The sequence below is a fragment of the Colius striatus genome, chromosome 1 (assembly GCF_028858725.1).
Source record: "Colius striatus isolate bColStr4 chromosome 1, bColStr4.1.hap1, whole genome shotgun sequence".
In the NCBI taxonomy this organism is placed as follows: domain Eukaryota; kingdom Metazoa; phylum Chordata; class Aves; order Coliiformes; family Coliidae; genus Colius; species Colius striatus.
The window spans coordinates 167,584,183-167,597,758 of record NC_084759.1 but is presented as its reverse complement, the minus strand read 5'-3'; the positions used below and the strand labels follow the sequence as shown (position 1 = coordinate 167,597,758).

Here is a 13,576-nt window from a genome sequence, read left to right as displayed (position 1 = left end):
GGAAGAACAGTGAATTAAGTTGGGAGATCCGGGATGCAGTCTTCTTCATTAAAATCTCCAAGAACAAATGTGAAAAAAGGAAAACACAATCTTCTGCCTATCATTACAGGTTAGAAACACCAATACATGCATTTTCTTAGAAACGTGTGTGTGTGTGTGTGTGTGTGAATATACATTCACATATATAAACACATACAAAAAACATTTCTGTCCGTATTTATATGCATGGGTAAAAACTCCATGTAAAGTTTGAAAACACTAGGACCACAAATGTTCTCCTCCCTTGTCTCAGACTCACATTTTAGTCCTGTTTCTACAGTGCACACAGTTGTCACACTGTACTTGTCTAAACAGAAGAATTGCAATGAAAACATGAAATCGCACATTTTCCTTTAGCCTCCACTATTGCCAAGACTTTCCCACCCAGAATCAAGGCTTGGGTTTCTGAAGGCAGTATTTTACTCACAGTAGGATTAGGAAACTGTAACAATTATCTCATTCTCATAAAATTGCATTGCCAGCAAACAAACAAAATAAGATTTTCAAAGTCTGTGCATTATAATTACTAATATACACCTCCTGATCTATATTTTTCAAGGAGTATACAAATAATATTAGCACAAGAAAGGAGTTTAATAATTTTCCTCACTCTGCTTTAGAAAGTTAGACATTGGTATTTGAAATAATGCCCACTTTCATTCAAAGATTGCTTTCATCTCATGAATCTGTCAGGACTGCAAAGTACGCTGCTGTAATGAAATACAAACCCAATGTGAACTACATCTGCACTTCTCTAGAGACTAATGGGTACATTTCTGCTACCCAATACTGAATTTAAATGTCTTTAAATTGTTGAGAACACAAAAATAATTTAAATTCTTCTTGGTTTTCATTTCAATGAGTGATGCATACCATCATCCCTTCAAAGAAAAGCTACTAGCACGTCTACTAAAGGGAGTGTGAACAGTAGAGAGATATCTACAGCTGTCATTGTACTTCAAATCACAGCACAATGGTTAACTGTCACAAAAGCATTGGAAAAGGCATCAATTTATAAGTATTAGAATAGTCAGTCATTGGCTCATTGACAATGTGAGACACTGAATGCAACAGTAAGGCTAAAGTGTGAAGAAGCAGATAACAAGCAAATCCCAGAGCCTCCAGAGATAGTTCTGGGAGATGCTTGCAGCTATTACATCTCCTGGATTAAGGTGGAGACTGGCTGCAAGCCTATACCTACCTACAGTAGCTGTTCCCAAAATATGATAAATCTAATCATTAGGGAACTTATTTTGAAAAGGTTAAAGCTCACTTCTCCCTTTAAGATTAAGGAAGTAGTAACTGCAACAAAAAAAGTAAGTAGATAAATCTGCAGTTTAAAGAAAATCAACATCTTTCATCCTTAAAACAATGAATATCCTTCAAAAAAAACCTCCATACATACAACACAAAATGCCTTTGCCAGTTTCAGGGTTTGGCTGCCTATACTGTGATGAACCAAAGCAATGAAAATATCTTTTTTGCTTCAGTTCACAATGGCTCATTTTTCACCAAGATGTAATTTGCACTTTTATCAAATATTTTCTCCTTTCTAATTCCCCCAGCCTATTTGTTCTATCAAGCCACAAGCTTAAAACACACAATGACTAACCAAGGAGACCCTGTAGCTGCAATGCATCAAACCATTCACGGGTCACTACTACATCAGCTTCACATGCCTGTTTTGGAGACAAAGGACAAACACGACCATTACATTGCCCAAGCTGCACAGGCAGATCACCTAGGCAAGAAGGAAAATAACTCCAGTCTGCTGTCAAAAGTCTCAGTCCTTGAATTTCAAACTATGCTCAAATAGCCTCTAATATAGCCAAAGGATGAAGATGCCCAAGGTGTTTAAATCAATTTGTTTAACAAAGTATTACCAGATAATGAATAGACGGTGAGTTATACAGCAGAGCTGATGTCCAATACCTGTACCAAAATCTCATCCTGCTTTATTTCTACCCAAAAAAAAAACCTGTTGATGTCACTTACTGTATACACTTTCTTTTTTAAATCATGAAATTTCATAATTATTAAGTAAAGGACTTAAGAAGGTTGGAAGACCAGAACTTATTTATTTAGAATATAATTGACTATTTCTGTTGGAAGGGACCTGCAATGACCGATCCTATTGTTGTACCAATTCAGGGCTGATCAAAAGTTAAAGCATGTTACGAAGGGCACTGTCACTGAATCACAGAATCATAGAATCATAGAGGTTGGAAGGGACCTTTAGAGATCATCTAATCCAATCCACCTGCAGAAATAGGTTCACCTAGATCAGGTCACACACAAACACATCCAGGCGGGTCTTGAAGATCTCCAAGGAAGAAGACTCCACAACCCCTCTGGGCAGCCTGTGCCAGGGCTCCCTCATCCTCACAGTGAAATAGTTTTTTTCTATTTAAGTGGAACTTTTTGTGTTCCAGCTTCATCCCATTACCCTTTGTTCTTTTGCTTGTTAAATACTGACAGGCTTGGAGCACTGAACACCTCTCTAGGAAAGCCATTCTACTGTTTTAATATCCTGTCAGTAAAGAAATGGTTCCTAACGTCCAATCTAAACCTCCCCTGAAGTAGCTCTGAACCATTCCCACGTGTCCTATCCCTGGATACCAGCAATCAGCAGGAGAACGGATCAGCACTCCGTCTCTACTTCCCCTCCTATGGAAGCGGTACAGAGCCAAAACTCAGTTCCCACTGAAGTTTTTTACAATTTGTTTATGTGATTTCCCAGAATAATGCAAGAATGTTCAAGATTAAATTCAAATGTTCTTGCATATTAATTATATCCTAAAATTAAAACAGAAAACTGAAAGTACATATCAGATCCAGATTTGAAAATGTAAGTTAACTCCTTTTCCAAATGTGATTAGAAATCAGGAAGACAAATAAGATTCTTCTCGAAACCATGTCTGAATTGAACTTAGAATACTGCACATTTCCTGGCAGAAAAAAACTGCATCATACTTGGGAAGATGGTAAAAAAAAAAAGAGTAAAAAAATCTAAGTTAACTTTTTCAGCTCCTAACAATCGTTATCCTGTGAAAATTAAGATACCCATGAAACCAATTATTAAGAATAATTGCTATTCATATGGATAAAGGATTACCAAGTGTCAATGAAGGAGATAAAATAGACAGTTCACTTTAAAAATAGAGAGGACTCTTAAATACCTATGTAAGAAAAAAGGACTAAGGAGGATATCTCCTTTGGTATTTTGTAAGAACTAAAGTTTATACCCACACACTTATATACTTTAAAAACATCCTTTACATTGTCCTGTAACCATTTTTACCACTATTTCTAAAAAAAAAAAAAAATTAATTCTGTTATTGCATGGGCTTTATAAAAAAATACTAATTACTACATACTTGATTACCCTCAATCTTATAGCAGACAGCACATAAAAGCCTAATATATTTTGTGAACATTTATGAGCTGAGAAATTAAGCAGGCCAGCAGAAATATGATTAGAAGACATTATTCTTCCCTCTAGGTAAGAGCACCCGCCAGCAGGATGCCATTGGGGATGGTTAAGTACTCTCAGCGCTGCAGCAGGCACCAATGCACCCCCCCTCTTGCAAAATCAGCCAGAACCCTGCCCGTGCTCCTCGTTGCAGCAACATGTACACAGCATTCCACAGCACTGCTCTGCAGCCCTTTTTATCAGTCTCCTGAACTTCACCTTCTCCAATGCAATTCATTGAAACAGACTTTTCTCAGCCACCGATTGAGTTCCAGCATTTGATTTCTGTTGCTCTAAAATCCCATGTACCATCAGATCTCTAGTACTGGAGTAGCCTTGTGCTTTTATCAAACCAAGCATTTTAGTGTGGTGGAAGTCATAGATAAAGAAGAATTATTTCTCTTACGATAAGGATTAAACAGTTAAAAAGAAGATTATTACTTATACAGCTAGTACTCTACAAGTTACCAACAGTAAACCCACAAACCTCAAAGGATACTTCACCTTGTTTCAAAGACTAGGCACATCAAAAAAACATAGAACTTTGTATGCTATGCACTAATAAAATGTAAATACTTAACAAACTATATTTATTTCATTTCCATACTCATTTCATTTCATTAAACTATACTTATTTCTGATGATATTGTGTGGTATAGTTAATGCATGCTAATGAATTTTACCACATTATTCAGCGCTGGGGTAAGAGTCTGTTCTCTGTTTACAGCATTTTGCAAGAGCATATCAAAGATGCAATAGCTAAGGTTCACTTAGAAACACTGTCTGTAATAAGAAAGGGCTGAATTATTACATCACTGTAATAATCAGCCTACAGGTAAAAAGACCAAAACCACAGTGTTTCAGAACTTTCAGCTGAAATGCTGGCAGAGTGAACAACACATTGCTATACTGGATAATTTCATTTTTAAGCTTCAAGTTACCACTTCAGTCAAAAACTCTGTAAAGCAAATTCCAAATCACAAAAAAACGTATTTCCTGTGATTAGATGGCACTCTATTTTTAATGCTACTGATTAACAGATGGAAGTGGAGTTTTTCCTTCGAAAGTGCTTTAGTCATCATAAAGTACCAACAAAGATGTTAATTAAACACATTTGTAGAACTGAAAAAGACTGTGATTTCATGTTCATTCTCTGCAGCTATTTTGACAGCTCGCTCTGTCAAAATTACCATTTAGTTATATCAACATATACATGTGTATGTCAGGATAGGAAAGAAAGTGTATCAGGTCATCACTGTAACTTGAATCCCTTTTGTTGGGTTGCTAAATATTGGCAACATTAAGTCTACATTAGCATGTCTGTACACATTTCCAGAGTTGTATATTGTGCTTACTATTTTAAATTATTTCTGCTGTGTGAAATATCCTCACGTTTCAGCCCTCGTACTGTTTGGAAATAACAGCACACGTACATAAGAGTGGACATAGCTCCCATATTTGTTCTCCACATAAAATTCTTCAACAGCCTTGCTTAGCGTTAACAACAAATTTTTATTCCTTTGCAATTACTAGTTTACACTGGAAAGGGTGTGTGCTTGTGAAAGAGTAAATGTGTACAGAGGAACTGTATCACTGTAAGAAGTGTCCTGAGCAGAATAACTGATAGCTTGGCATTTCAAGTATTACCATACCTATATTTTATTTGCCCAACTACTTGACTCACAGAGAAAGCAAAAAAAAATCAAAACTTGCAGAAATCACAACTTTCTACTGAATCAGTTTATACACTGAATCAATAAGCTTATGTAAATTACATTGCCAGAAGTGAGGTCTTAAAGAAGAGTTTATTAAAGAGAATTAAGTGGAAACATACTATCCTTATCAGGTGCTAAATATAGAGAGCATACATCCTTTCTTTAAAGTTATGGCTGAAGGAAGCTGTTTCCCCAAGAGTCTGAAGCGCATGATGAGCAGGAATCTCTGGAGAAGTGAACAGCAGTGAAACAGCACTTGAGAAGAACTTGTCTCTTCTATCTTAAAACTACTGGACAACACTTCATAAGAGATTATTAAAATATTAAAAGCTTATACAGGGATGCCTTTCCCTCTCTCTGATCCTTCTACTCCAATTGCAAGCTAACTTCATAAGAAGAAAACAGTCACTTTCTGCCAATGATCACTGAGGGAAAAAGGACGAGCAAGTTCCACACAAACTTCCCTTAAATCTTAAGGTTCCTACAGCTAAGGAAACTAATCAGGGATTTGCAATTAGTCTGAGTTCTGAACTTCTTTGATTACAATTCAACACAAATTCACCAAAGCTGACTTCTTTGCAGGAATGTAGCGACTGATACATTTACCTTGGACTAAGTACCAGACACTTCAGGTGTATGGGGGTCTCAAAGGTACCCTTTTCTTATGTCATTTTCTTCATATCATGATTTCATCACATGATGACAACATGATAATGCGATGTCTCATCTGACAGTAGCATTGAAACCTCTACAATATTCACAAGAAGCTATGAGCTGTTCCTCCCACCACCATCTTAAACAGTTGGAAGTCAAGTTCTCATCCCCGAGGTAAACCACATAAGAATGTCAGCACCGTAAACAAACATGACAGACAGCACATTGCATATGAACCACAAAAAGGAAGGGAAGATGGTCTGCCAGATTTCTCAACCTAAAATACTTCTAACACTGTACTTATCTAAGGCTGTGTATGTTAAGCTAATTTCCACTTGCAGTTACACCAAAGCAAATTCAGCCCAAGTCCATTAACCAAATGATTTTAGTCACTGGAAGATGAGTCTGGCTGTACGCACGTGCACATACGTCACAGCATCTATTTTTGAAATGACAGGATAGATCACCTCTGTGGCATTTATTTCAGAGCCATGACAAAATGCCTTTGCCAGATGAATAAGTGACAGCAAGAAGGCTGTTTTCAATGGAAAGAGGAAGCCAAGAGCTGGCTTGTTTCCATGGAAACAGTAGCAGCATCAGGCAGAACAGCTGTAGAGGAAAAGGCAGAAGTTAGGGAGGCAGAAATCTTGCTGATTATACCTCTACCACTATGTCAGTACCATCAGAGACCATCTACATTTAAGGTAGACCAAGCTACTTTATATTAAATATGCCATGTATTAAGCTATAAATTCCAATTAAGACTTTTTAAAGCCAGCAGGCCTGGAGTAAATTAATAAAAATTACTTACAATTATTCAGCCAGCTCATGTATACATAAAGCTACATTGTTTATGAAAAACTCTAACAGTCATGCATTAGGATTTTTCTCCTTAGGAATCAATCTTGGTGTTCCTTTAAAAAAGACAGTTCCCATAGGCTAAATGCTTCAAGCAGAATGACTTGTTTTCACCAATTTCATCTAATGGACTCTTTTACAACCTAAAAATAAATTCAGCACTTTGATTACCAACACGGCAAAAGGAGAAACTACTTTGCAGTTTCTTTATCAACCTTTACTGTTTTCTTTGTATCACTTTTAGGCAGAAGATGCCTGCATAAATCAAAAATTATTAAATGGTAAAGTCTAAAGTATACTTGCTTTCCTTGTTGAATAAAAGGCAGAGACTAAAGATTTCCACTTATAAATTAAAAAGACCTTTGAATTGGTTAGGAAAGCAAATAAACTTTGCTATTCACCATTAATCTACAAAAATAAATTCTGAGATTAATATATATTCCCCACTCTATTCCGAATATCTCAAATTTTCCCAGTAGTATTGCTTCCACCAAAAATAAAAACTGGTTAACATCATGAACAGTCAAAGCCCTAAAAATATAACCCACTCCAGTCATGCACCGTAGTACATTATAGGTATCTAGGTGCCTGCAGAAAACATAAGGCACCAAAATAAAGACATATTATCTTTCATAAGAATGGTCTCCAACATGATTTCTGCAGCTTTAGCCTTTCAAGGGGATCTAGAAAATAATATTTTCTCCCTCTCTTATCTCACTCATTCCAGCTGATTCTTCCTATGACCAACCCCACTGACTGTTCCAAGCTGGTGTAGATGTTATGGGACACTGAAAGGAGTCTTTGACAACGTAACTTCAGGTAAAGCAGTAGATGTGAACTTTGTTTTCTCCGTCCAAAAATGCTCCTCACTGCTCAAAACCAGCACCTCACGTCATGAGGAAGCTGTGTAAAATCAGTATTTTGACAAACGCTTGCAAGATATAAGTATCTTGATGCCTGTACTGCAAGACTTTTGTAGTTTTATTTGCACTTTGGTAAATACTTACAGCAAACTTTACAAATACTTGCTAATTCCTTTTTATCCTTCCCTACAAACCAAGCAATTATGCTCTTTCCTACCCCAAAGACTGGATGGCAAAAGGGTTGTGTGACTTGCCTTCAGCTACTGGGAGCAGCAAGGGTGCTGCAGGCAGCGCGTGCCAGAGTGCCCCTGGCCATGCTGACTGCTGAGCTACCCAACTTTACAGGCACTGCACCCTTATCCATGAACAGATTTCCATTCCTTTCAGAAAGTGAATGATATATAGCTGGGAACTTTGAGAGTCCCAGGGCCATTTTTGAGTTCCTACACTAAGTACATGAGCAATCCATAATCCTTAGGAAAAATCAATGACAAATACTAATTACTTCTTTAAACAGCATCATGTTTCAACTATTATTCAAAACTAAAAGGCCTGAAAAGCTTAATTAACTTGAAATATATCTGAGACAAGGGCTGACATTCTGGGTCCTGCTAGGCATCTGCAGACACTCTTTTAAACTCAGCGCTTAATTACGCCTCTTGTACTTTCTTATGAACTATTCAGAATATCTTTGCACTTTACTAAAGCATAACGAGTACTTTGCACTAACGAGCCATCACAGGATACCAAAATCATTTAGTTATTAACTAGCAAAACTCACACTACACGTCTGATTGAGATAAGAATTGGTGAAGTCTGTTTCAGAGACACTTAAAGCAACACACAAGATTTAGTTACCCAATGCTTCTCCTCCTAGAACAGTATCTTATAGTGGTAGCTTTCCATACCTACATAATAGCACTCTGTCAAATAGCAGTTTGTGAATGATTGCTCTATTAAGCCTGGAGTGAAAGGAGTACTGCCGTACACTTTCATTACGGTCTATGAAATCCAGAACCATAAAAAGAAAACAGAAATAATATCCAGACATAACTCCTGAACTTGAAAAACAAAGAAAAGCATTGCCAATTTCAAAGCAATAGTATGTACATGGATTCCTTTCTATACTTACAAAAGCCATGTTTAGTAGGTGTTGCCATCTGAACAGTAAACTGCCTACACTAAAAGTTGACATTTTTTTCAGGGATCTCAAATAAAGTAAACCTTCTCATCAACAAACAAGTTACACTATTTATATAACATCACTGGATGGTCTTACTAGAATAATCTTCTGCATGCACTATCCCCCAATGGGTTACCATGGCAACTTATATTTGAATTTCTATAAATTTCTATTTTTAGAGATCATAGTTTAGGATAAAGAAAATCACATCTATTAAGTATCATTTCATTAATAGAAAATATACCATTTTTATTATCATATCGCCCAGAAAAGACATTGCTGAAGTTAAATCAGGAAGCATTGCTAAAAAATATAATCACCACTGTTATTAAGAAAGTTTGCCACTGAGCAGCCTCACCGTAATTTAAGAGGTGTATGAATCACTAGCTAACACCACGAGGCAAAAATTGACGTTCACAGAGTTCTGTCTTGATTTCAGTAAGGCCAGGATTTCACTCAAATGTTTTTAGAGTTAGTCATTATTTCAGCTGCCACAAAACAAAAGTGTATTTGCCACAATACTCAGAAAATAACATATTTGTTTCAGGTGTGGGAAAATGTTGAATTGACAGTAAAGTCTCAATTCCAATGTAAGGTTACCATCACATTAAACTACTGTGTTCAAGAGTGCTTAATAAGTGCATGCTAGTTCTTAAATGCTAACCAAGTCCTTAATGTTTTAAAACTTGCTAGCAATTCTCAAAGTTGTCTCTCTACTTCAAAGATGCAAATACAAAGTAGCAGCCTTGAAGGAAATGAAAAGTCTGATTTAGACACTGTTGTTACAGCTCTGACACAGCCTTACTCTGCCTGCCTTGGGTTGAAATCAGAATACACCATTTAAAAATCAGATTTGATGTAATAAAGAGGTAAATACCTTATCTTCTAAGAGATCAATATTGCCATGTCATTATCTTCTGTTATAGTTTTAATTACAGCGTTCATTTTGCAAAGTCAAAATATCTTCACCTGAGCCATGGACAGTTCAGGATGGTCTAGTGTAGATGAAAAATTTGGAAAGCAAGTGCCTACAGGTTCTGTTACAGTGGACTGAAGCAGACTGAAAACCCAAGCGACAGCTACGACTCATGTACAACTGCAATCAGCATGTCCACCTCCCTATTTTTCCTGATATCTTCCATTTACCATTTACTCTGTGCTCCTCAGTTCCCCAGCAAAATTGAGCAGAAAGATTCCCTACTGCAAAAGCTACAGATTCAACTTTGTCAGCAACTTTCCACGGAACAGTAGGTGAAAGACAACATGCAGCACAGTCACCACATGCACTACTGTTTCGTCAGGTAATGGACAGACAAATTTTCTTTAGAATCTCTTAGTTGAGATGTGAGAAACAAGGGTATGTCACTGATGAGCAAAGACAGACACTTCTGGTCATTTGTCTTCAGAACTGATCCTTTACTAAAACTGTATTTCAAGTACCAGCTGGAGCCAGCTGTCAAGGGAAAACGTACTGGTGGGTAGCCTTCTAAAACATAACGCTGTCACTCAGCAAGTGACAGTAATAACTACAAGGGCTTACTTTCTGTTTAACTTACCCCAGTAAGTTCACAGGAGTCGCTAACCTTCACAGAAACTGCGTCAGGCCATAGGGTACCATCCAGGAAGTCCCATAATCACACACTTATGGTCACATTTATGAGTTTGCATTGGGAGATGACACCCACCATAACTGCACTTTCTGCAGGATGAGGCTCAGCTCCAAACACTTCATGGGAATCCTAGCAAATACACTGCAAAACACCTAGTACTATTGGAAAATCAAACATTTCCAGTAAAAGTTCTTTTGCTTGTATTGCAGGGAGGATTTGCTAGTGGTTGCTTTTCTCATTGTTAAATTCAAGGCAGCGCTGTATATTTCTCTCAAAGGAATTACTATTGTTTCTTTGCTCCAAAGCCCTGGGTTAGAAAGCAAACCAACATCGCCACTGACAAAAGCAACTGAAAGAGGGAACTAAAATCCAAATCCTCAAAGTAGAAAATAGTATCTAAATCTAAAAATCCCTACCTAAGTAATGGAAACTTAGTACGATCATTTACTGCCTCGGACCCATACTTTCAGTCACAGAGCCAGTGAGGGTCACCCTGAGAAATCAATGAGGCAGAGTCAGGGTGACTCCCTGTCACACTTACTTTACTGAACTCAGATCACCTCCCAGCACGGACAGAGAAAAGCTGGGAAAGGGCTGAGGCTGTGTTCCTGCATCACTGCCACCACCTTGCCCCAAACCTGAGAGCTGTGGCAGCTAGGGGAGAAATGATGGCCGGCCACAAACCCATCTCCACGCAGGTGCTTGGGAAGGACGAGGGCACCTTGAGGCTGTTCCTGTCCTCATTCACACACAAACAGGCCCTCAGCAAGTGCACCCCCACCCAGGCCACAGAGGTGAGCACGGCTCCCTTGAGTGCATCCCTCACCTCCAAGGAGCTCATGACCTCTCTGGGAACAGCTCCTGCAGCCTTCCTAGGGAGGGATGCTGGCACAGTGGGACCTCCTCACCGCCCCATGTCGCCTGCAGATGCAGAGGGGATGGACACTGCTGTCCCACAGGGCACTGACATCCCACAGGGGCTGATATCTCCCCCAACACAGCAGCCCACAGCATCACCTCTGCACACCCACCCAAGCAGAGTCACTGTCTCCTCTACGCCCCCTACACCTACCCCCCACTCAAGGGACCCCAGCAGCCTCCCTGGCCACCCCGGGGCAGGTGTGCCAGCCAGCCACGCTTACCCTGGCAGCCCGTGAGGAGTAGGGGTCCTCAAAGAGCGCCCAGACACGGGGCTGCAGCCGCCGCCAGCGCCCGCCCTTGCCCTCGGCAGTCGCCCCCACATCCTCAATGCCCAGCCTCTTGGCGGCCAGATCATCGTCATCACCGTCGGGAGGTGGCTCGCCCGTCAGCAGGTCGGGCGCCTCGAAGATGTCAAGGGCCTCCTCGGCATCGCGGTGCTGGCGGTAGGTCATCCAGCAGCAAGGCTCCACGTCGGTCTCGTCGATGCCCCAGAAGGCCAGCTCCTCCTCGAAGAGCGGCCCACAGACGTCGGCGGGGCAGTGCAGCTTCCCGGTGCGGTAGTAGTTGAGCACATAGGCGAAGACCCCCGGGTGCCGGTCGAAGAAGAACTCGCAGGCGCCGGCGCTGCCCCGGGGGCTGCAGCCGCTGCCGGGATCCGGGCATCCGCCCGCCGGCGGCAGCGGCGGGTTGGGGGGCGGCGACGGCTCCTCGCCGCCCGGGGACTCGCCCTGGGACTCAGAGGCGAGCAGGGCCAGGCGAGTCCCCGGCAGGGTCTTCAGGGTGCTGCGGTAGGTCTCGTGCCGCGTGCCCCCCACGTTGAGGATCACCCTCTCGTTGTCCTCGAGCTTGCCCATCGCTCCGGGTCGGACATGACTGGGGAAGGCGCGGGAGGCGGCAGCGGGGATGGTGGGGGACGGGACCGGTCGCTGGGCAGGGGGGGAAGCTGGTCGCGGGCAGGTCCGCGGCGGACGAGCTTCTGCCTTAAACGCAAACAGAGAGATGAAATCGAGAAGCCCCCTCCAAGCATAATCGGGAGGGGGGGAACGGGGGATGCGCGGAGAGGGCTCCTCTCGATTCCCCGCCGTCACCCGCCTGCCCCAGACCCCTCATTCCTCCGAACTCCTGCCGCCCCGCACCTCTGGGAAAGCGCCCGTGGCCCGCCCCCGCCTCGCCGCCGGCTCCGCACCACCCGCGGCCGGGCTCTCCCGCCTGCCCGCCCCGGGCAATGCTCCGGGGCTCTCTCCCCGCTCTCCCTGAAAGCAGGCTACCCAAATGGCACGGCTGCTGCTCCCGTGTACGGATCCGCTGCCGTCCCCACCCCCTTCTCCCTCGCGGGGCTGCATGCACCGAGCTGATGGAATAGAAAGTGTGTGGTTAATTATTTAATGGGCATCTATCTTTTATTATGCTAACATCTTAACGAGACGGGGGAAAAAAAAAAGATTAGAGGTTTGTTTCTTCTCCACCCCACCCCCTCCCATTTTGTGAGGGAGGGATTGCTTTTGGGAAAGAAATACCATACCCCTCAGTGAGCTCAGGCAGCAGGCACACCCTTGGAAGAGCTGTCTGGAGCTAGACTCGCTACTTTCCCAGTCAAATCATGAAGACGAGCGCGCATCTCGAGGAAGAACCGGTGGAGCCAGCGTCACGCTGCCGTGGGTTTCTTCACAATCCCTCCCTCCCGCCATCCCCTATCCCTCCCGACCCCTACCTTTGCTGGAGAAGGGATACGGTTAGCCTTAGCAGCCCCTCTTCTCAGCCGGGCTCCGGTCGTGCGCGGCGGCGGACACCGCTTCCCAGTCGCTCTCCGTCCCTCCCTGCCAGGCGAGAACTACTTGTTGTTGGGTCTCGTGTTTGTTTTTCTCCGCGTTCAGGTGGCTATTTTACATCCCTCCATGCTCGACTCCGACAGGCGTAAGAGAGGCTCCCGCCGCCCGCTCGGAGCTCCCGCTCCGTTCATGGCACGGAGGAGCGGCGGCCCCTCGCCCTTCCCCACGGGGCTGCCCGCCGGCTGGGCGGGCGGGGCGCGGGGCCATGGGCACCGGGCCGGGGCACCTCGGCGACCGGCGCTGCCCGGAGCCCAGCGCCTCCGCGGCAAGACGAGCCCAAAGGTGAAAACGCACCTCATTTGGGGCTGAAGCTCCTCCCCCGGGGCGGGGACAGGGGAGCCGTCCCTTTGTACCCCTCCAGTCCCCCACTGCAAGCCCTGTGGGGCGGGGGGAGGCGACAGCAAAAACAAATATCACATCACTCCTAGAAAA

At 42.7% G+C, this 13,576-nt stretch overlaps 1 protein-coding gene across 7 annotated transcripts in view; it reads right to left on the bottom strand.

The window, feature by feature from the left end:
* Window positions 1-12,201, bottom strand: part of KCNC2 (potassium voltage-gated channel subfamily C member 2) — a 101,201-nt gene extending 89,000 nt beyond the window's left edge. For all 7 annotated transcript variants that reach the window (XM_061996743.1, XM_061996985.1, XM_061997152.1 and 4 more), the window contains exon 1: window positions 11,537-12,201. In XM_061996743.1, coding sequence (XP_061852727.1) covers window positions 11,537-12,169 — 633 coding nt within the window. In that variant the 5' untranslated portion in view covers window positions 12,170-12,201. The remainder of the gene's footprint in view (window positions 1-11,536) is intronic.
* Between the last annotated feature and the right edge of the window lie 1,375 nt (window positions 12,202-13,576).